Consider the following 24,889-nt stretch of genomic DNA (forward strand, 5'->3'; position numbering starts at 1 on the left):
AAATTGTGATTTTGCATAACACTTAGGTTGTCTTGGTAAATTTTTCCAAGGAAAGCCTAAAGATGGAGATAGTTATATTTCTGAGACCTCCAAATGGTGGAGCCATGTGAATTTTTAGACAACGAAATGTGCCATGGCATCCCTAAAATAAAATCTGCAAGCATGCCTTTATGTAGTTTAAAAAGGATCAAATAAGTATTTTTCTAGAATATCTTCTAAGATGTTAGTATGAAAAAAAATTTTTTTTTTCTTCACGGTCAGTTTTTTTTTTTTTTTGGAGAAGGAGAAAGAGAGCATGAGAGAGAGCGGTCAACAGGAGAAGCAGGAGCCCAATGTGGGACTCAATCATGGATCATGACCTGAGCTAAAGGCAGTCGCTTAACCAACTGAGCCACCCAGGCATCCCAGTTCTATCTCTTCTTACCCATCTTACCTGATTAACCACAGTCTGAAGTCACCGTCCATAATATTCTCAAATCAAGAAAATCATTCTTAACAACCTCAGCCTACTCACAAAACAAGACAAAGCCAAAACTAAACCTCTCCGTTCAAAGAGAGGTTGGACAGCAAGTCATCTATGAGTGAAGTAAAAACACTGAATTCGCTAATATTTTGTTCAACTAATCAATTTTAAGTAACCCTAAGTGTTTGAAATATGAAAAAAAGTTATCTGGGTAGACAAGGTTATTGCTCATTGAATCCTAGATTCCATCCCTGCTAACTATCTTATGGTATTTAATTGTCCAAGGGACCAATGTTAACAAGTAATGTAATTTGCTTCAGGATGGCTATGCTAGTATTTATCTTGACTTAGTCAACAAAATCAATATGATCGAATAATGCAGATAAGCATCTGGGAGTTCAACAGACTGTCTCCACCAATTACTGACTGCACAAAGACCTGTAAAGGACATCCGACATTTAGGAAGAGTTTATACCCATCTGTTGCTGTTCATTGTTTTGGCTGTTCATTCTGCTTGGGTTTTTCCTTCTCAAATTGTTTCAGCATGTCCTTTGAACAAACTTTTTCCACTTTTTACTTGGTAAGGATGGGTCCTGCTTATTGTGTAGAAGTACAGGACATCGAGGCTTACCATCAAGCTTTTCATTCAAACGTAGGGTCAGTTTAATATAACACCTACAGTGTATGCTCTTGTGCACTTTGCTTTTAAGGCAATAAATAAATCTATTGTACTGGGGCAAAATTGAATTCATATAGCCTGTCTGGAAAGCCTGATAAAATGGTGTGATTTTTGTGATGTAATAAGAAATACATATTTTGGTCTTTGTCCATAGTTCCTGATACACAGGGCCTAAAAACCACATAATTTTCTATACAGGAGCCATTGGAACATTTATTGTTATAATATTTAGTTTTGTTTCTGATTCCTGAAATAAAAGTAAAATGGGTATCTCTTGTAATTTATAACAAGCCCCTTTCAACTACACCTGAGTTTATATAAATGAGGTAACTTCTGAAAGACCCTAGGTAACCTAAGGATGGGGGTTAGCTATCAAGGGAACCAACCAAGTGATTACAGAGGATTGAAACTTTGGTCCCAACACATTTGATCTCAGGGTAGAAGGAGGAGTTAGAGGTTGAACTAACTGCCAAGGGCCTATAATTTAATCAATCATGACTATGTAATGAAGCCTCAATCAAGACCTAAAAAGATAGGGCTTGGAGAGCTTCCAGGTTAGTGGGTTCAGTGATGAGAGAAAAACTCTCTAAAAGGCCTGATAGACAAGAGGAGCCATTTTAGATTTCTTTCTAAAGTAGTCAACACTACCGTGTATCAACTTTTTTCAAATCAAAAGTGTTTTATGACCCACCACACATGCACTGTAATCTGCTTTGTGAATGAGTAACCCAAAGGAAAAACCACCTTATCCTTCAAATATTAATCAGTTCTCCTACTCTCTCCTCCATTCCTTTGATAAAACTCAAGATTCTTACCTAAATGCTAATCTATAATCTTTTGAACTTTTACAAGATGTAAAAAAGTATACAACCCTGTAAAAACTGTTCATTCTTGGGAACACTTTCTTCCCTTTGAAGAGCATGTTTCCCAAGCAGCTGTTGCAATCTGGGCTTAAATAAAATGCTCTTTCTTACTTTAGGAGATTTTAAAAGATTTGTTTATTTTGTGTTGACAACAGGGAGAGCACTGAGGCCAGAGAAGGCACAGCAGCTCCGAACCCCTTCCTACACACCTTGCCCTATGCATCTCTTCCATCTGGTGGTTCTGTTATCCTTTTTTGAAAAACTAGTAGCCTCATAAGAAAACTGTCTTCCTGAGTTCTGTGAACCACTCCAGCAAATTAATTAAACCCAAGGAGGGGGTCGTGTTAACCTCCAATTTATATCCGTAGCACAGATGACAATCTGGGTTTGTGAGAGTGGCATCTGGACTTGGGGTAGATGATAATGCAATCCTGTGAAATCCTGAGCCCTTATCTTGTGGGATCTGATGGTATCTGCAAGTAGATAATGTCAGAAGTGGGTTCAATTGTAGGACACCCAATTGACTGATATCAGAGTATCAGAGAATGTGATGTGGGAAACCCCCTACATACATTTGGTGACCACAAGTGTTAAAGTGAGGTACTGAAAGAAGAAACACAGGAGTATTTTTCCTTAGCAAATGGTGATTGCTGAGACTGAGATTCCTGTAGGTTTCTGCATACTCCAATATTTTTTACCTTTATTAGTCTATTGAGAGGCATATAGTTAAGTAATTACAAATGCAAGTTTCTATCAGTGCTTGAGCTTACAACTCTGGTTCTAGAAACACTGCATTGTTACACTGTGAACTTTAAATGAATCTGTCCTGTACCCATGGACAGTGAGTTAACATACCGTGAACATATAACAGTGCAGACACCCATTAATGCAGAAGGACATGACACAGAGGGCTAGCTTGCAATAAGACAAAGTATCAACACAATAATATGTGGAGTTTTGTATCTCACTTAAATGTTATTCTCTATATTTAGTGAAGTCATTGAATTCATTAAATACATGTTCTGTATAGCATTCTATCAAGCAGGTATGCAAACACAAACAAAAAAGTTTGTCTCTGAAAAATTTATAATCCTGTTGGTAAGACACAATTTACTTAGCTAAAAGCTAGTGAACAGCATATAATAATGCGGATTAAATGTTTATATATACAAACTCATCTTTGCAAATACTTACACACATACTATAAGTATGTACATATATCCCACTAGAATGTAAAAGCAATATGCATAGATGGAACATACATATATAAAATCACTTGTTTGCCAGCCACTGTTAGAATAGTGTCTGATACATAACAGGTGATCAATAAATATCTATTAGATGAGAGGGTGCCTGGGTGGCTCAGTCAGTTAAGCGGTTGCCTTCAGTGCAGGTCATGATCCCAGGATCCTGAAATCAAGATCCACATCGGGCTCCCTGTTCAGCAGAGAATCTAATCCTCCCTCCCCCTGTTCTTGTGCCCCTTCTTGCTCTCTCTCTCTCAAATAAGTAAATAAAATTTCTTAAAAATATATCTATTAGATAAATTAATGGATAGCACATTAGTGGGCCTTATGTTAAGTGTTTTAAGACTTGAGAAGGGCATACTTACTAGAAAGTTCTAGAATGAGTAGTCACAACTCTTGACTACACAAGATGAACCTTGAGAAAAGTCATACAAAAGAGCAAAGAGTACCCAGAATATGGTGAGTACTTAATACCCACTAGATTATCTAAACCTAGAGAAGAATTAAAAGGCTACTTCAGTGTGGACATGTGGAGGGATGCTGTCCCAGGCACAGGCAACACTGGGAAAAGAGACAACTGAGTCTGGACACATTGAAATTTTAAGGATTGATGAAAGGAGCCAAGAAGAGAAAGGACAGGAGTAGAGTCTGGAGATCCAAGGTCCAAGAGTATAAAGAATGTCTATGGTGATGTTCACAGTGGGAGAAATGATATGAGAACAAACAAATCAAACTGCCTAAACTAAAAAGATCAGAGGGGAATGGCAAGGAACCAGTGGTCCAGAAATGATCAACTTGCAGAGGAAGAAACAGACCTGAGGGATCTTGTGGCGAAAGGGAAGAATGAGATGAAGTGATAAGAGATAGCAATCAGCAATCAAGAAAGTAGCACCATCTCCAACATCTGCTTCACGAGGTGGTAACAGTGGTCACATTAAACCAAGGATTTAACTTCCTAATAGAGCCCCAATAATATTTTTAGTTATTTCAAAAAGTCAAGCAAGAACTGCTAGACCCCAGAGCTCCCACAATCAGAGTGGCAAGGCACTCTATTCTTGCTGGGACTGTCACACACATAAATTGGGTTAAGGAAAATAGAAAAGCTATACTGAAAGGGAAGGGGGGTGCAGCAAAAGGTGACCAATTATCTGTAAGAGTGTGTGAATATCATCATTACTTTTTCTTCATTTACCTTTAATTACATATTCAACCCAGTTCTAAGTGCTGGATTACATTGGTAAACAAGATACACTTGGTCTTAGCTCACAGGGAGGTTACATTCTAATGGGGGAAATAGCCAAACAAGAAAATACATGCACACATTATTTATAATTGTGACAGATCCACAGTGGAAACAAATAGGGGGCTAAGAAGGAGACTAACGGGGGCAGGTAAGACCCACTGTTCACAGGCATCTCTGAGTAGGTGGCATTTTAATTTTGACTAAAACATGAGAAAGGAACTAGATGAAGATTGGAAAGGGGAACATTCCAGACAGCAAACAGCACAGGCCAATGCCCTGAAGTGTGAAAGCCTGGGAATTTGTTATTAAAAAAAAAAAAAAAGATAAATATATAAATAAAATAATGAGCAAGGGAGGAGCATGACCAAGTATGAAGTTGAGGTAAGGGAACAAGCAGGAATCAAATTAGAAATGCCATGAGGTAATGTCTGCATTTTATCCTCATTATAGTGGAGGGTCATCAAAGCAATAGAGAAGGAACTGAACAGGCTGCTATGTGGAGAATAGACTGGGTTGAGGGTAGTTGTCACAGGAAAAGGCAGGAAGACCGCTGAGGATGTTTCTACGGTAATCCAGATAAGAGTTCCGCAGTGAGTGAGTGTGAGAGTTATCCCCATGTCCCCTGGACAGTCTCCTTTGCCAAGGCCCAGCAAGGTGGCAAATGGACCACACCCCTCACTGCCATACTGATGAGTACATGCTTCAGCAGACACTGCTTAGAGTAGAAGTAGGACAAGAAGAAATTCCACTGGGGACTGACAGCAGGTGCTCTGCCAAGGAGAGCATTTGGGTCACTGCTCTCCATTAGGAGGCCCATGTACCACACTAGAATATGGGTATGCAGTCACACACCTAGACCTGTCATTTTAATCAGGTTATTTACATGTCCCTTCATCATTATGTAAGATCCACTGTTGGACCCTGAGGACAGCTGTCAGAATCCTGGGCACAGCGAGGTCTGTCGTTTCCTGTGAAATCCTTTCCCTGATCTACTGCTCCAACTTCTTTCCCCATGTGGGTCCATCATGGCCTTGTTCATCTCTGGAATTCCCTTCCTGTCCTAATTCAGCAGAGCTCTAATTTGTTAACTATAGGGTATTGAGGAGGATCTATTTTTCAACTTGTCATTCTTCACTAAATAAAGCCCTAGAACCTTTTCTTTTCATCTTCATTGTGGAATTTCAGTTGCAATATTTGATTTAATTGTAGATTTTTATAGTCTACACATGCCTAGAAGCCTTGGGCTGTGGATAACCTTTCACTATGTCTAATAAATAAAATTTAAAAAGAAACTGCAGAAGTAAACCATAAATGTTTTAAAGACTGTCCAATAGGAAAAATGAGAGCCATGAATTTTTAAATTTTTATCTTGAAGAGTAAGATCTTATCATTCATTACAGAACAGCTAGAAAGAAATCAAAGGTAACCAAAATTTTTTAACTCCTTTCCTTCATTTGTATTTGTAAAAGGATCTATACTAGAATAAATATGTTATCAATGGCACTGAAAGGCCAAATTGATTTGTCAGTCATCTTTGTTTTAACTTACAGAAGAATTGGCAGTAGATGCCAAAGTCAAACAACCATAAGGAAAAGTAAAATAATAAAATAATAAGATAAAATTAAATTTAAAAGCTTGTAATGCGAGAAGGGCCAAAAATAAAAGTAGGCACGTGGTAGGGGAAAAAAAAAAGGCAATATAACCCATAAGGAAAATTGATTTTTTTGGTCCATAACATACTGAGAAGGATAAAAAGTGAAAATGGGGTTCTGTGAGTTATACCTGATCATTTAGGTAAATAAAATCTGAAAAACAGTATGGTGTACATATAATAGGGTGGCTTTGGGAAGTATCAATCAATAAACAACTGTTTATGTAAAAAAACAACTTTAACGTAATTTTTATAAGAAAAAAATAAAAAAACATAAAACCATACTGTAGATCCACCTAAAGGATTTAAATTAATCTAAAATTAAATGCAGAAAAATATTCCACATATTACATATAATAAAGAATATATAAAACTATCACAACTTTATAAATAGCCATTAGTAGTCTAAAATAAAGATGAAATGTCACTTTTAAGAATTTTAGGAACTCCATAAGCATGTTTATCCAGATACACAGGTATATACACACTCACAACTTCATAAAGAAAGTTGCTAGGTTAATAAGCTGAGATAAACACTGAAATGTCACTCTAAGAATTTGGGGAATTCCACAGAAGAAAGATCTATTTTGGATCTGTCTCCCAAAAGGGGATAATTATGAAAGAGCAAAAAGATCCTCCACCCACAAAACTGCCCAACAACACAGAAATCAAATGTAGCACCGTTGTGAGACTCATAAAAAATTCTAAATTTGAAGAGGGGATAGAAGGATGTTTTCATTTGTGCATTTTCAATTACGCATTCCCACCAAGACAAACAACTTAATATAGCCTGGTCAGTGGTGATGCACAAAACCTTAATCTAGTGTGCAACCAAAAGGTTAATATTAGAAACAGTGGTGAATCCAAAAAGTTTCAAAACAACACATTTTAGGGCCACTTTTAACATGAGAAAGATCTATGCAGACAGTTGAGTGAGCCATGTTTTGATAGCAAACACCCTGAAGGAAAGAGGGTAATGCCAGTAATTCAAATTTTTCATTTTCATACTTAAGTTTATGCATCAATTTTTGGGCTAAAGTAAAGAAGAATCACTCACTTTCTGTACCCATCTGGCTGGACTCCACCTCAGGACTCCTGGCCCTGTGGCTGTTTCATGTTCATGTCAGTTAATGCCACCACTCAGCAAAGTCAGTTAATGTCAGTTAATGCTACCACTCAGCAAAAAACCATATTTCAACATTCAGGTAGACTAGCCAACATACAATATCAGGACCTGTGTATTCAGAAAACCGTGCATTTTTCTTTTCATTTTCATTGTGACAAAAGGTTGGCATGGCTACACTTACTAGGGGTATACACGGTTTGAAACTCTTTATAATAATGTAAAGAGTTTCATGGAAACAATAAAATACTCACATCATGCCTGTAGTTAGGTGGTGTCTTTCTTTCTCCTTAGGACTGCCCATAGACTCTTAACCAGATTTGAGTTTCCTATCACCAGACTTGTCCATATGACAGTTCATCCACTGGCCTCCGGAGGTCGCTCCCCATCACTCCTCAAAGATTTATGCTCTTTGATCATCATTTCTCTGACATCCATCCTGCCATAACGTTAGTGATTTCAAAGTATGGAGATTATGCTTCCATCTCTGACCTCTCAATTCCTAGACCTCTTCTCTCCCAAGAATCCTGTCCTTTACTTATGTCAGCCACTCACTCTAAAATACCATATTGTGATTACCAACAACTTCCACCTCTTTTATAGACCTCACTTCTAAGCATCTCACTCCCCCTTTCTAGTGCATACTCTCTAGGACCCATAATCCAACAATCCTTCAATCTTTCCCTTGCCCACCTCAAATCCTCATTTTGGTCCTTAAGTGGGCTGAAGTCTATAGTCCATCATTATAATTAATTCCCTGCAGAAACTATCAGCTATTTTATCCTACTCTTGACCATCATACTCACCTGGCAAATTCCAATCATTATTAAATCCAACTCCATGCCTACACCCCTAAGCTGAATTTGACTGGAAAATGGCACTACCATGCTAACCACTCATGATCACTAACTCAATTTGGGCCCTCAATGTTGCCCAGAAATCATACATTTCTCATTTCTCCTCAAATTTCCAATATCTCCTCCTCCATCCTAACACTGGAGCTGACCTTGCTTCCCAATTCCCCAAGAAAAACAGAGGTGAGAGAGAAAACCTCCATACATCCTCATCACATCTTTGTGATTTGAATATTACCACAAATGAACTGCTCATGTTTTTCCTAGATCAATAGCTGTGCGTGTCCATCCCTTCTCACTCATCACTCAAGTGATTCCAGCGTCCCTCTCCATCTGTCCATCACTTTAAATGTCATCTGCAAACTCTTAATTCTCAGGTTTATTTTAGCCCAGGCCTTCTCCCTGAACTAGAGACTTGAATATACAATTGCCTTATTAACGTTTCCACCCGCATACTTAATAAACACTGCCTGGAACTCCTGATCTTCCCCCACAACTTACTCTTTATGGAGGCATCCCCCTGTCAACAAAAAGAAACTTCATTGTTTCAGTTGTTCAGGCCAAAAGTCAAGTCATCTTTGTCTCTCCTTATCTCTTACTCTGTATCAACTGAGTAGCTATTATGCTAGCTCTCCCTTCAAAAACTTACGAGAATCCAACCACTTCTTTCCCTTCCACCACCATCACTCTACTCCAAGCCTATCTCTTGCCTAATATATTCTGAGAGCATCTGACTGGTCCCCCAGGTTCCACTCCTGCCCTCCATGTCTGTTGTCAGTACTGTAGCCAGATTGACCATGTTAAAATATAAATCAGGTCATGATATTCTTCTTCTTATAAATTTCCATGGGTAAGTTTCTGCATAATGGTCCTTACTACCTCTTTGAGCTCCTCCCTAACCATCTTCCCCCTTGTTCCATCTGCTCCAGCCACACTGGCCTTCCTGCTATTCTTCAACCTCTACAGACACATTGCTACCTCTTTAGCACATGCTGTTCTGGGATGTTCTTTCCTTCATGGACCACATGTTTCCATCTCTCAACTCTGAATTTCTGTTCAAATGTCACCTTCTAAGGAGCTCTTCCCTGACCATGCTCAAAACTTCATTTTTCACTGTAGCTCTTACGACTATACAACAGATGAGAAGTTTACCTATTTATTTGCTGTTTGCCTGACTTGACAAAATATAAGCTCCATGAGGACATGGATGTCGTTTATTCACTGCTATACCCCTTGTGCCTGATCTAATGCTTGAAATATAGTGTATGTTCAAATACTTACTGAATAAAGGAATAAATGCATGTTTTTGGAAGCATCAAGATGGAAGGACTTTTCTGAATCATCTAGGCCAAGGATTGCCAAATTTCTTCTGTAGACAGCCAAATGCTAAACATTTTCAAACTCTGCAGGTCATCTGCTCTAAGTCACAACTATCCAACTCTGCCATTGTAATGTAAAAGCAGTAACAATGTGTAAACAAATGAGCATATCTGTGTTTTAATAACATTTTATTTACAAAACCAGGGGGCTAGCAGAATTTGACCTGTGGACCATAGTTTGCCAACCCTGATCTCAATTATTCTGTTGCACTGAGCATTAAGGCCTTAGTCACCAGTTCTGCCAAAATTTATTAAACAGAGTTCATAACTTCTAGAGCTAGGGCCATCTAGACCAACCATCCAATCTAACCCCTTTGGCAGACATGATGCTTACCTAGCATCCATTTTCTCCTTCTTTCTACCTAAAAGAAGCCCATTTCATTGAGGAGACAGCAATGTACACAGCTAAGAACTATGTTTCTCAGCCTCTCCGTAGCAAGACATGACACTTCTGGCCAATAAGATACACAGAGAAGTCATGTGGAGGGCATTTTAGGAAAAGTCCTTTAAAGAGGGTTGACTGGTGGCAACTTTCCCCCTGCCCCTCTTCCAGTTCTAAATGCAAATATAATACCCGGGGCGTGGTTAGAGTCACACCCTATAGATTGCAGAGTAGGAGGAGAGGAGTCAGGTGCATCGAAGACACAGTGGAGCTCAGGCACAGGTCCTCCAGATGTCCTGTTATAAAAGGAAGAACTAATCTCTGGTTAAGCCATGATAAGTGGCTTTTAAAGAGAGAAAATGAATATTTGGTTAAGCCACTATAAGTAGCTTGTAAAAAAAAGAAAATGAGTCATCCAAGATCCTAAAAGCCAGCCAAACACATAAAAGACACTTGAACTGATCCTGCGACTTCCACTTCAATAGTCTTTCTCTCATGCAACTCCCCACTCAAAGAATAAAAGGTACAACATGCTATTCCATGCAGAACAGATAGCATGTGATTTAGAAAAGCTTTGTTCCTATCAAAAAATGATCATTTCCCAGGCTCAGATAAGTAAGAATTCTGGAGTTTTACCTTGCTTCAGATGTCAGTTCCAAACCACTGACAGCCCCTAAATTAATCCTATCACTCACAACCTAAAGAGAAAGACAGATCTTCTATATAACTTTGGTAGAAAAGTCCAGGGAGGGTTTCAGTTTGCCTGACTTGGATTCCACACTTATTCTGGAACTAGCCACCATAGTCAGAAGGAGGATTATACTGCTTGACTTAGACTGGGTCACATGCTCACCCCTGTGGCATGGGAAATCGGTCAGCCCCACCCAAAGGGGGTCTCATTGGTTCCTCCCAGTAAACAACAGGCTCTGATATCAGAAGACATGGACAGGAGTTTGAAGTGTGTGCCCACACATACACATACACATCACTTTTTGTGCCTGTCCCAGGAAATTAGTAAATGTGGGTTGTAGGCTTAACTCTCTAACTAGATGCAGGTCACCCAGTTGATACATGATCCTTGGCTCTGAGTTTTCCAATCACTTACCAAAAGGAGATGACTCATCCAACATTAGTCTTAAGTATTAAAAGATGGACTTAAACAGGATATTGGGAAAAATCTTGGAAAAGTATGAAGTGCTATATAATTATGTAGGATTATTATAAGTGAATAAATACAACGGATATAAAAGAAAATAAGAGACTCTTTCCTACCTCATCCAAACCTATAAAAATCTTTAACACATCCTTTACAATGATGAGTACCACAGAGGGCCTCATATTGCAGTTAGCCCAGACCACAAAGATAGGAAGTCTTGTGCACCACCTTCCTGGGACTACTAACAGGCCCATAATGTTCCTCTCAAAAATGACTTGCCTCATTCAATTCCCATATTCTCATAACCTCCTCTATTCTCATATTCTCATATTCACCTCACTCTGTTGATTGTTAAAATCCAAAATAAAAAAATTTTAGGTAGCCATATACATACTGTTTCAAACTTTAAATGCCTTAGATGAATTGACATACTCATTTGCTGTAGCCACAGCAAATAGCAAAAGACTGAAACAATCTAAACGTCCACTAAAAAGAGGCTATATAATAAAGTTGTGCCACATCCATATAATGGAATAGTATATAGCTGTTAAGAATAAAGAAACTCTAAATGCACTAACTCAGATAGGATTACCTAGATACATTCAGTGAAAAAAGCTAAGCGAAAGATTGGTATATAGTTATACTGCTACCATTTGTGTAAAAGGCAAGAAAAGAACACACACCATGATGCCAGGCATAAAGGCATGGGATCTCTTGGGACGAATACAAAGAAACAAATTACCTTGGTTTTCACTAGAAAGATGAGCTGGGTTTGCTGAAGAACAGAGTATGGGAGAGACTTTTTAGTCTTTTGTATCTTTTGAATTTTGCATCATGTGACTACATTAACTTTGTACCAGACAGACAGACTGAGAACACAATACGGCATAAACCTATGGAAGGACAAAGACACCACCAGGACATACAGGTCTCTAATAACAATTAAGCACAGACGTTGAAGCATTTGGCTGCCAGAATAATCAACCCTAAGTTTAATAGTCTAACACAGTAGTTGTGTTAACATATTAGGGTGGTGCTTGGAATATAACAACCAACCTGCCTCCCCTATCAACTTCATGAAACACATGGTCACCCAACACTTGAGCAAACACATGCTTCTGTTAGCAAGAACAGAGGATGAACTAACCAGTTAGGTATTCAAACAAGAGCATCCTCCCATCTGTGTAAGTATGTATGTATGTATGTATTTTGGTGTGCACACACATGTAAACACACACACACATACACACACAAAAGTATCACAATAAATGAGTAGACAGATTTTTAATACATTTTCCATTTCACAAATACTTGCTAAGGATACATAAGGAACAGTTATGAGTGTTTTCAGCAACAACTACCAGAAACACAGACCTAGTGTACCTTAACAAATTGGAGTTTACTTTTCTCAGCTAACAAGTAGTCTGGAAGAAAGTGGCTTCTGCATTTGTGGTAGCATGTGTACAGTGTCAAGGCCATTATTTCTGTGAGTCTCCTATCCATTCCCGTATGGCAACAAGATGGTTACTCTTACCCAGGCATCACATCCATATTCAGGATAGGGAGAAGGTAAAGGAGGTGATGTCATCACTTTTAATCAAGAAAAGAAAAGACTGTCCCAGAAACCCTCAAGCTGACTCTTTAATTGTACCTCGTTAGCCTGACCTATATTGTATGGCTTTTCTGAAAAAGAGTCCTAAAACATAAATATTTAATTTTTACAGTATATTCAAGGCATGCAATGGCAAAATAAGTTCAGAATGACTACTGAATGAACCAGCCCACAGTGTGTGCTACAAGTACTCTGATAGGCTGTAAAAATTGGCATGTAGGTAGGGGTGCTAAGTGTGACCCTAACAGTTTATATGCTTTATTGTCTGCTTTCAGAATATTTTAAAATATGACAGTATGATGGATTTTAGATTGGATACACAAGGTGACAAGTAAAAATACTGAAGACTTTTCATACATCCAAAAATAAAAAATTAATGTACAAGTTATATATCTATATTTATGTGCCTTCTTATTAGAGGCAACTGACCTGCCAAATAAATGCATATCCAAAAGTTATACACATTTTCTTTCTGTATATTTTTCCTTAAAAGTAAGTTTTCAGGGGCGCCTGGGTGGCTCAGTGGGTTAAGCCGCTGCCTTCGGCTCAGGTCATGATCTCGGGGTCCTGGGATCGAGTCCCGCATCGGGCTCTCTGCTCAGTGGGGAGCCTGCTTCCCTCTCTCTCTCTGCCTGCCTCTCTATCTATCTGTGATCTCTTTCTGTCGAATAAATAAATAAAAAATCTTTAAAAAAAAGAAAAGTAAGTTTTCATTTGTTTAATGAATTATGTTATAATTGCAATTAATTTCTCAGGATCTATAGACAAGTTCTGTTCCCTCCAATTTGTTAAAGACTAAAGTTCTGTTATAACTTAAGTCACAAAGAGTTGTTAATTTTATTATAAGCTTTTCTGAAAAGAACATCAGTTACCCTATAGTGTCACCACCAGTCTGCAGTGCAAAAGCATTACATACACACAAATATTTTTTCTTGAGCCATTTGCAGGTAAATTTCAAACATTCTAAGCCTTTTTCCTAAATACTATGTAAGAGACCCCCCAAAGAAAGACATTCTCTTACAAACTAGAATATTATTATGTTTAAGACTATTAATGATTCTAATTAGCAAGACTATAAATTGGTAATTTTATGAATAATAAGTATTATCACTAAATCTGTTAAAACTTCTCCAAATATCTCCCCAAATATTTTTTAATCAAAGGCTAATCACAACTGTTTTTGTTTCAAGTGCCATATTTTCAAAATTATTCATCCAAAGTAGTTAATTTTTACCTCTATCATTGTTATTGGCTGTCAGATGACTGGTATGTGGGTTGGAGTCTTTAAAAAGGGCTTTTATATGTATAACATAGTCCCCTGTTTTGCCTTTTTGTATTTAAATGATCACTGAATACAACAAGAAATTCTTGAGAACATTATATTTTATAGGAAGAAAAGAAAAGTAGGGAAGGAAGACAGGGAGGATTATTTTTGACCTAAAAAAAAAGAATGGAAATGCACATGAGCACATGTAAGTGCCCATGTGTACACACATGTGTGTGTGTGCACATACACACACACTCTTATAGCAAACATGCTCAAAATTTGCCCCAAAAGTACAATTACAGAATTCTCAATCACAAACTCAAATAATAGGGACTGCTACTGAAGTGTGTTAAATAAACATAAATCTGCTACTTTAATCAAACAAAGAAAATACTCTGAGCTTACCCAATTTGAAACTGAAAATGAATCCAGAAGCAAGGTAACACAGCAGAAAATCAGCAGTGTCATTGAGCCTCAGACAGACTGTAAGAAGAGCTCCACATAAGCTTCCCACAATTAATGCTAATAAATGAACTGAGTTCTACCACATTCACAAAAGATTGAGAATAATGTTGTTTACATACACTCTATTCTTCCCTCATATATATGTGATTTTCACAGATTCTAAAATCATAGTTTCTCTCAAATATCTGATGATAAAAAAAAAATAGGTTACAATATGGGGAAGCAACTTGACAACCATGAAAAGAACTCTATATTTATTACAAGCATTATAATATATGATTTATTTATTTATCCACATCCACCAACTGTAATACAAGGTCTGTTCAAACTAACCAGTCAATATACTGTACAACTCAGCCTTCAGTTTCATATGATTTCATTTTCCTTTCCTTCTTGTGACATTATAATTTTGTGTTCTGAGTTTACTATAACTAATATTAATGGTTTTGTCCACATGCTCACAAAGTAAAGGAAAAGACACAAAACCTTTATTAAAAAAAAAAATGCTAATATGGAAACAAAGATCTTTATTTTTTTTTTTTCCTGTGGGATAAAACAAATGCCTTGTATGGTTTTAATTACATCCTAATATTACATAAACATCTTTTAGCATCGGAAGAAAAATAAAGTACATATTGTGAAAAGCTCAGCAGCTCCCAATTTTGTGATGGCACCAACTTCTATAATCAAGTCTACAGTCCCTACAACTGGCCACCTTTGAAATCAAACAGTTTTGAAATCAAAAAGTTTTGCCACTTTGGCAACAAAATTATGGTACTTTTTAATGTAACATGTTTACAGAGGTGCTATTACCATTCTTCTTCCTCTTTGGTACTGTGCTTACTTTTTGCGTACTAAACAAATATTACCAAATTATTTCTAGTTATCTAAATTCGGTAACTAATTTAAATAGTCTTTTCTTTGTTTCCCCAAAGGTCTATGTGAGTAAGAACATGTCTGCTAAGAACTATGGACAAATCATCCTCTGCTATGTAAAAATCTCCAAGTATCCAAAATATTTGGGATTTCCAGGATTTAGGAAGATGCTACAGCTCTTGTATAAACAGGAAAGCTAGGCCACAGGGAGAAAACCAAGGTCAGCTGTGAATGTGCAAAGCCCTGAAAAGTTACATTTCTTTTGCTGGCTCCCCATTTCTACTTATCCTGATAAGTCTACCTCATTAGTCTGCTGCTGATCAATTCTGTTAGTAATTTAATACAAAAGCAAGTTTTTCTTGTTTCTCATTTGTAAGAGGAGAGAAAGAAGAGAAAAGTGATTGAGGCTGCCCAGAACAGCCTGACCCAATTTTATCCCAAATCGTCCTTTAGGAAAAATGCATTTGCCATAACACAGAAGGTAACTTCTGGGTTTCTTGGAAACTGGGATGCTTCTATTTCTTACATTCAAAATGTACTGGGAAAAAACCAAACAAACAAAAAAAGACAAAAAACCCCAAAAACCAACTTAGATGTTACTCAGTTTAATAAGCAAGTGAACTATTTACTTTCAAAATGAATGCCCAGGTCAATAAATGTGATTTTTGGGACAGCTGGGTAGCTTTGTTGGTTAAGCATCTGCCTTCAGCTCAGGTCATGATCCCAGGGTCCTAGGACTGAGTCCCATATTGGGCTCCTTGCTCAGCAGGGAGCCTGCTTCTCCCTCTGCCTGCAATGTCTGTCACTCCCCCTGCTTGTGCTCTCTCTCTCTCTGACAAATAAATAAATAAAATCTTTTTTTTTTAATGTGATTTTTAACCATCCTTTCTAGCCAAAAAAAAAGTGTCAAATTTTTACTACTTTTAATAATTCCACTGAATATTATCTAATCACTCTTCCTATTATCATCACTCCTAGGCTTCCTATATATTCTTTCTGCATCTTGATTTAAATAAGATATATAACTATTTCTTATTTTTTTTTAAGATTTTATTTATTTATTTGACAGAGAGAGAGAGAGAGATCACAAGTAGGCGGAGAGGCAGGCAGAGAGGGAGGGGGAAGCAGGCTCCCTGCTGAGCAAAGAGCCTGATGCGGGGCTTGATCCCAGGGCCCTGAGATCTTGACCTGAACCAAAGGCAGAGGCTTAACCCAATGAGCCACCCAGGTACCCCAATATATAACTATTTCTTAAACTTGCATTTAAAAAAATAAATAAAGGAGACCACACTGAGAAGTATTTCAAAGCTCACCATAGCAACTCCTCAGAAAGTGATGAACAAAGAGCACTCAATTTTGCCATTAGCTTCCTAAAGAACATTCTTGAAGGCCCTTGGAAAACGATGTTCATTTCTAAAATGACTAAAAATTTAAATAAACAGAATAAAATGGGGGCGCCTGGGTGGCTCAGTGGGTTAAGCCTCTGCCTTCGGCTCGGGTCATAATCTCAGGGTCCTGTGACTGAGCCCCACATCGGGCTCTCTGCTGAGTAGGGAGCCTGCTTCCCCCCCTCTCTCTGCCTGCCTCTCTGGCTACTTATGATCTCTGTCTGTCAAATAAATGAACAAAATCTTTTTTAAAAAATAAATAAATAGACTATGGACTCTGAAAAACAATCTGAGGGGTTTGAAGTGGCAGGGGAGTGGGAGGTTGGGGTACCAGGTAGTGGGTATTATTGAGGGCACGGATTGCATGGAGCACTGGGTGGGGTGAAAAAATAATGAATACTGTTATGCTGAAAATAAATAAATTTAATTTTATAAATAAATAAAATGACTGTCATCTTAACAGTTACTTGTTATTTTTCTTTTTGTCTCCATTCCATCCTCTCACTTAAATTTATCCTGATTTATAAAACTTTTACACATTTAGAAATATTCTAGGATTTTACATATGTATTTTTGTTACACAGGAAGAAAAATGTGATTTACTTTGCAATTTTGCGCCTTCTATGAGATATAGTCCAGCTAAAGAAGAAAAGATGAAAAGCAAAGTAATAATCTTCAGTAAGTTTATATAATAAGCAGAGTTAAGTTGTGGATGCCAGTCTTCGATCACACTCTAAACCCTGAGTTGGTTTCCACAGGTGGCCCTGTACTTATGCCAAGGGATACAGGAGGGAAATGGCACCTGCCAGTTCCTTTACTTTTGGAAGGGTCTCTCTGTGAATGCTACCTCTCTGGGACATGCTCCAAGATGACCAAATATCTTCCCCACTGTGTGCCCCAGGCACTCCTCAGATCACTGTTTCCATGCTGTGTATCCATGGGGTTGTTTGCCTGCCTCTCTCAAAGTCTATCCCAGACAAGCCTTCTGACCTTTAAAATTCCAGGCCCTCACCCTCACTGGTTGCCAGATGTTACAAAATTCATTCCTTCTCACTTTCAAAGGCAATTACTATGGGTACTTGTTTTCCCTTTGTGCACGCCTGTGTGTTAGTCTGTCTCTCACCATTCTTCATTACTATGGCTCCAGCCCCACCTCCAGGACCACAGTCCCTTTCTCTCCCAAACTTGCCTCTCCACACTTCCTACTTTCTTCAGTGTGGCTTCTTCTCTACCTTTAGTTGTAGAATTTGTTCTGCCAGTCTACTGGTCAGTTTCTGATGTGTTTAGGATGATTGGATAGTTATCAAGTTTTATTTGTAGGATAATATGAGCCTTGGGTCAATCTCTTACTCTACCGCCATCTAAACCCTGATTTTTAATACAGGTATAAATATTTACCCAAAGGAAACAAAAATACTGATTTGAAGGAATACATGCACCCCAATGTTTATAGAAGTATAATCAACAATAGCAAATTATGGAAAGAGTCCAAACGTCTACTGACTGACGAACAGATAAAGGTGGTATACATGTAAAATGGAGTATTACTCGGCCATAAAAAAGAATAAAATCTTGTCACTTGCAATGATGTGTATAGAGTTAGAGAGTATTATGCTGTGAATTAAGTGATTTAGAGGAAGACAAATGTCATATGACTTAATTCATGTGGCATTTAAGAAACAAAACAGATAAACATGGAAGGGTAGGGAAGAGAGAGGCAAACTAAAAAACAGACTCTTAACTATAGAAAAAAAAAACCTGATGGTTACTGGAGGGAAGGTAGGTGGTGGAATGTTGAATAGGTGATGGGTATTAAGGAGGGCACTTGTGGTAAGCACCAGATGTTGCACATAAGTGATGAATCACTAAATTCTATACCTAAAACTAACATTGCACTGTATATACCTAGCTGGATTTAAATAAAAACTTAGAAAATTAAACAAATTAAAAATTTAAAAATTAAAAAGAAGTAACTTAAAAGGGAAAAAACCATAAGGCTAGCAGGAAATTTTTCAGCAGAAACCTTCCAAGCCAGGCATGGCATGATATATTCAAAGTGCTGAATGGGAAAATCCATGGCCAAGAATACTTTATCCACAAGGCTATCATTCAAAAAATAGAAGGAGAGATAAGGAGTTTCCTCCACAAACAAAAACTAAAGGAACTCAACCACTAAACCAGCCCTTCAAGAAATATTAAAGGGGACTCCTTGAGTGGAAAGAAGAGACCAAAAGTGACAATATAAAGGTAGGAAACACAAAAGCAGTAAAAATGAATATTTCTGCAAAAAATCAGTCATGGAATTCCCAAAATAAAAGGATGTAAAATGTAACAACATATAACTACAATGTGAGGAGGAAAAGAGTAAAGAATGGGTTCAAACTTAAACGACTGCTGACTTAACACAGACTGCTATATGCAGAAGATATATATATATCACATATATATGCAAATATATATAAATATGCAAATATAAATAAATATGCAAAGACTGAGGAGAAAGAAATCTAAAAATATCACTAAGAAAATCAGCAAATCATGAAAGAAAGATAAGAAAAGATCAGAGAAAATCTTCAAAGAAACCATAAAAAAATAATAAAATGACAATGAATGCTTACCTGTCAATAATTATTTTGAATGTAAATGGACTAAATACTCTAAGCAAAAGACACAGGATGACAGAATGGATTAAAGAAAGACAATCATCTATGTGATGCCTGTAAGAGACTCATTTTAGACCTAAAGACAACTGCAGATTGTGGACTCTGAGAAACAAACTGAGGGGTTTCGAGGGGAGGAGGGTGGGAGGTTGAGTGAGCCTGGTGGTGGGTATTATGGAGGGCACATATTGCATGGAACACTGGGTGTGGTGCATAAACAATGAATTATGGAACACTGACAAGAAATTTTTTTAAAAATGAAAAAAAAAGTCAGGAGATACAGAAACATCTATCATGCAAATGGATATGAAAAGAAAGCCAGAGTAGCAATACCTAGACAAAACAGACTTTAAAACAGAGACTGTAATAAGAGACAAAGAAAGACACTATATAATAATAAAGGGAACAATCCAACAAGAAGATATAACAATTGTAAATATTTATATACCCAATACAGAAACACCCAAATACATAAAAGTTAATAACAAACATAAAAGAACTAATCGATAATAATACAATAATAGCAGGATACTTTCACACCCCACTTACATCAAGAGACGAATCTTCTAAACAGAAAATCCTCAAGGAAACAATGGCTTAGAACTATGACACACAAGGACAGATAAATTTAACAGATATATTCAGAACATTTCATCCTAAAACGGAATATATACCATCTTCAAGTGCACATGGAACATCCTCTTGAATAAATCAAGTATGAGCCCACAAAACAAGCCTCAACAAATCAAAATCATATCATGTATCTTTTCTGACCACAACTTTATGAAACTAAAAGTCAACCGCAAGAAAAAATCAAGAAAGACCACAACCGTATGGGAGGTTAAATAACATGCTAATAATCAATGAATGGGTCAACGGGGGGAGGGGATGACATGGAAACAAATGAAAATGAAAACACAACAGTCCAAAACCTTTGGGATACAACAAAAGCAGTTTTTTTTTTAATATAATTTTTTTATTTTTTATAAACATGTATTTTTATCCCCAGGGGTACAGGTCTGTGAATCAGCACTCACCAAAGCATATACCCTCCCCAATGACAACAAAAGCAGTTTTAAGAGGGACATTTATAGCAACAGAAGCCACCGCAAGAAGCAAGAAAAATCTCAAATAAAAAACCTAACCTTACACATAAATGTGGTAGAAAAATAACAATAAATATAATGTAAAACTAGCAGAAAGAAATAAATAATAAAGATTAGAGCAGGACAAAATGAAACATAAACTAAAAGAGATCAATGAAATTGGGAGCTGGTTCTTGAAAAAAATCAATAAAATTGAGAAACCTATCATATGGTTTCACTTATTTGTGGAGCATAACAAAAAGCATGGAGGACATGGGGAGTTAGAGAGAAGGGGGTTGGGGTAAATTGGAAGTGGAGGTGAATCATGAGAGATTATGGACTCTGAAAAACAATCTGAGGGGTTTGAAGTGGGGGGGGTGGGAGGTCGGGGTACCAGGTGGTGGGTATTATAGAGGGCACGGATTGCATGGAGCACTGGGTGTGGTGAAAAAATAATGATACTGTTATGCTGAAAATAAATAAATTTTTTTAAAAAAAATGAGAAACCTCTAACTAGACTTATCAAGAAAAAAAGAGGAAGGACTCAAGTAAATAAAATCAAAAATGAGAGAGGAGAAACAACAACCAACACCATATAAATATAAACAATTATAAGACATATTACAAAAACTTCTAAGTCAACAAATTGGACAACCTAAAAGAAATGGATAATTCTTAGAAACACATAAACTACCAAAACTGAATCAAAAAGAAATAGAAAATTTGAACAGACCAATAATCAGCAAAGAAACTGAATCAGTAATCAAATATTATGCCTCCATCAGAAAGGACGAATACCCAACTTTTGTAGCAACATGGACGGGACTGGAAGAGATTATGTTGAGTGAAATAAGTCAAGCAGAGAGAGTCAATTATCATATGGTCTCACTTATTTGTGGAGCATAACAAATAGCATGGAGGACAGGGGGTGTTAGAGAGGAGAATGGAGTTGGGAGAAATTGGAAGGGGAGGTGAAACACGAGAGACTATGGACTCCGAAAAACAATCTGAGGGGTTTGAAGTGGCGGGGGGGGTGGGAGGTTGGGGTACTAGGTGAAAATAAATAAATTTATTAATAAATCATTTTTATTAATAATTAATTAATCAATTCACAAAATAAATAAATAAATAAATGAATTCGCTAAATAAATGAATAAATAAATAAACCACCAAAAAAAAAAAAAAAAAAAGCCTCCCAAGAAATAGAAGTCCAGGACCAGATGGCTTCCCAGGCAAATTCTACCAAACATCTAAAGAAGAGTTAATACTATTCTCTTCAAACTATTCCAAAAATTTAAAAAAGGAAGGAAAACTTCCAAAGTCATTCTATGAGGCCAGCATTACCCTGATACCATAATCATATCAGGACACCACTAAAAAAGAGCCAATATTTCTGATTAACATAGATATAAAAATCCTCAACAAAATATGAGCAAACTAAATCCATCAATACATTTAAAAAATTGTTCAACAAAATCAAGGGGAATTAATTCCTGGATGCAAGGGTGATTCAAAATTCACAAATCAATGTGATATGCCATTACATCAACAAGAGAAAGGATAAGAACCATATGACCATTTCAATAGACACAGAAAAAGCATTTGACAAAGTACAACATCATTCATAATTTAAAAAAAAACTCAATAAAGTAGGTTTAGAGAGAACATACTCGAATATAATAAAGGCCATATATGAGAAACCCATAGCTAACATCATGTTCAATGGTAAAAAACTGAAAGCTTTTCCCCTAAGATAAGGAACAAGACAAAGACAACTATTCTCACCACTTTTATTCAACATAGTACTGAAAGTTCTAGCCACAGCAATTAGACAAGAGGAAGGAATAAAAGGTATCCAGATTGGTAAGGAAGAGGTAAAACTTTCCCTATTTGCAGATGACATATACTATATATAGAAAAACAGAAGACTTTACCAAAAAACTGTTAGAACTAGTAAACAAATTCATTACAGTCGCAGGATATAAAATCAATGTGCAGAAATCTGTTGCATTTCTATATATTAGTTATAAAGAAACAGAAAGAGAAATTAAGAAAACAATCCCATGTACAATGGCACAAAAAATAATAAGATACCTAGGAATAAATCTAAGCAAGGAGGTGAAAGAACTGTATTCTGAAAACTATAAAACATTGATGAAAGAAACTGAAGATGACACAAAGAAATGAAAGGACATTTCATGCTCATGAATTGAAAGAACAAGTATCCCTAAAATGTCTATGCTACGCATAACAATCTAGAGATTTAATTCAATCCCTATAAAAATACCAACAGCACTGTTCACAGAACCAGCACAAACAATTCTAAAATTTGTATAGAACCACAAAAGACCCTGAAGAGCTAAAGTAGTCTTGAAAAAGAAAAGCAAAGGCATCACAATTCTATATATCAAGTTATACCACAGATCTGCAGTGATCAAGACAGTAAGGGACTAGCACAAAAATAGACACACAGATAAATGGAACAGAATAGAAAATCCAGAAATGGATGCACAACTATATGGCCAATTAATCTTCAACAAAACAGGAAAGAATATCCAATGGGAAACAGTCTCTGAGCCTGAGTCTCTGAGTCTCAGGTGCTGAAAAAACTAGGAAACAACATGCAAAAGAAAAAAAGAGACTGGACAACCTTCTTACATCACACACAAAAATAAACTCAAAATGGATTAAAGACCTAAATGTGAGACCTGAAACCATAAAAATCCTAAAGGAAAACTCAGGTAGCCATAGCAACTTTTTTCTAGATAGGTCTCCTGAGGCACAGGAAACAAAAACAAAAATGAACTATTAGGATTATGTCAAAATAAAAAGCTTCTGCCTAGCAAAGAAAACAATCAGCAAAACTAAAAGGCAAACTACAGAACAGGAGAAGATACCTGCAAATGACATATCTGATAAAGGGTTAGTATCCAAAATACATAAAGGGCTATAAAACTCAAAACATGGAAAACTGTTGATAGCATTTTGCATTTCAAAATAAACTTATCATGTCAATAAAGTTTAAGTTTCTTATCATGTCAAAGAAACTAAAGAACACCAAACAAATACCTTAGAAAGTCAAAGAGAAGAAGAAATTTGATATTTACAGATAACATTTTATCAACTATTATATTTAGTAGTGAGCAGAACTAACTAAAAAATGTACTGTGACATTACTTGTTGAGAACTGGGCTAGAAGCTTTAATACCACCCTGAAGTTCACATACCACACGTACAGCCACAGTCTGCATGGAAAAAAAGAATAATTCATGAAACCAAGTTCATTCAAAAATAACCATGAATAGGAAAAGTCACATCTGAATCATTGTAAGAGCTTTTAAATGTGTGTGTAATCATTTAAAAAGCACAACTAAAAAGGAAATCTATTTATTTCTTTTCCCCACTTAACTAAGCATTCAGTCTATAATCAGCTGGTTAGCATGAAGTATTATTAAGGCACTATTTTTACAGTACCCATTTTTATGGGTTTTGTATGTTATACAAACAGTGGTTTTTTAAAAAAATGCATGAATTGGTTATTCTCTTTCATGCTTCCTATATTAAGTCAAACCAAAGCTCTGGATCTTGGCATAATGGTAATACAAGTGGAAACAAAAACAGTTCAATCTTCAAAATGTCTTTCAATTTTACTCTATTCATTCTATCACATTAAAGTCTCATTTATCAAAAATAGATTTTTAAAGAGCCCTGCATTTAGAATAATTTCAGGGTTTGCTTCAAATTACAAAAAAAAAAATAGGAAATAACAAGTCACTGACTAGAAAAATATATAAAAACAAATTATTTAATCATAAGTGTAAAATTAGTTTTTAAAAAAATCCCTTATTGCTGCAGAAGGTCACAGGTATCAAACATATCACCACTCAAAAGACAGGGATATTTTAAGATTCTGTAGAGATGGTTACTGCTACACCATTTTTCAATCTTTCATTGTAGATAATTTTACTATTAATAAAAGTCAAATGCCAATTAAAAAAAAATCACCCAAACAATACAGAGAAAAATGGTCAAGATCTATGAGCAGATAATTCACAGATTAATACGAAAGGCCAAGTTACATGTGAAAAGTTGCTCAACCACATATATGCTCAAGCTCTTGATGCTTAACTCATCAAGAAAAGATGAGTTAAAACTAGAAATCATTTTTTTAATCCATAACTTTGGGTATCTTTTAAAAGTTGATGATAACCATTAGAAAAGAGTGTGAAGGTGACTTCTAGTTTCTGGTCCAGCATGTAAGGATCTTGGAAGTTGTCATTCTATCCTAACAAGTGAAAAGCTGAACTGAAAAAAATCAACAACTCTTCTTAGATCCATCATAAAAGTGAGGTCACAAGGTAAATAACTGCCCCCGAAATTGGAGACAGTCAGATACAAAGAATCACAACTTATCAGAGCACAAAACCATGAACAGAACCCTCCACAGAGCTAGTGCCAGGGAAGGAAAACCAGAACTGTAATTGAAGAACTGCTGG

General features: G+C 36.6%; 1 protein-coding gene across 9 annotated transcripts in view; it reads right to left on the minus strand.

Moving 5' to 3' along the window:
* The window catches only part of TASP1 (taspase 1), a 264,514-nt gene that overhangs the window by 76,029 nt on the left and 163,596 nt on the right, over positions 1-24,889 (minus strand). Inside the window, exons 12-14 of one of the 9 annotated variants that reach the window (XR_004287595.1) lie at positions 10,100-10,180; positions 9,405-9,563; positions 7,524-7,708 (exon numbers count right to left, since the gene is read on the minus strand). The exons of 3 other annotated variants lie outside the window; for them this stretch is intronic. Coding sequence is in view for 1 of the 6 variants with exons in the window: in XM_032351429.1 (XP_032207320.1) it covers positions 10,101-10,180 (80 nt within the window). In the remaining 5 variants the exon portion in view is untranslated. Of the gene's footprint in view, positions 1-4,878; positions 5,556-7,523; positions 9,564-9,612; positions 10,181-24,889 lie in introns of those variants that run through there. 5 more of the 9 variants (XR_004287592.1, XR_004287594.1, XR_004287593.1 and 2 more) reach the window with 5 other exon arrangements.

The sequence above is a fragment of the Mustela erminea genome, chromosome 7, assembly GCF_009829155.1.
Source record: "Mustela erminea isolate mMusErm1 chromosome 7, mMusErm1.Pri, whole genome shotgun sequence".
NCBI lineage: Eukaryota > Metazoa > Chordata > Mammalia > Carnivora > Mustelidae > Mustela > Mustela erminea.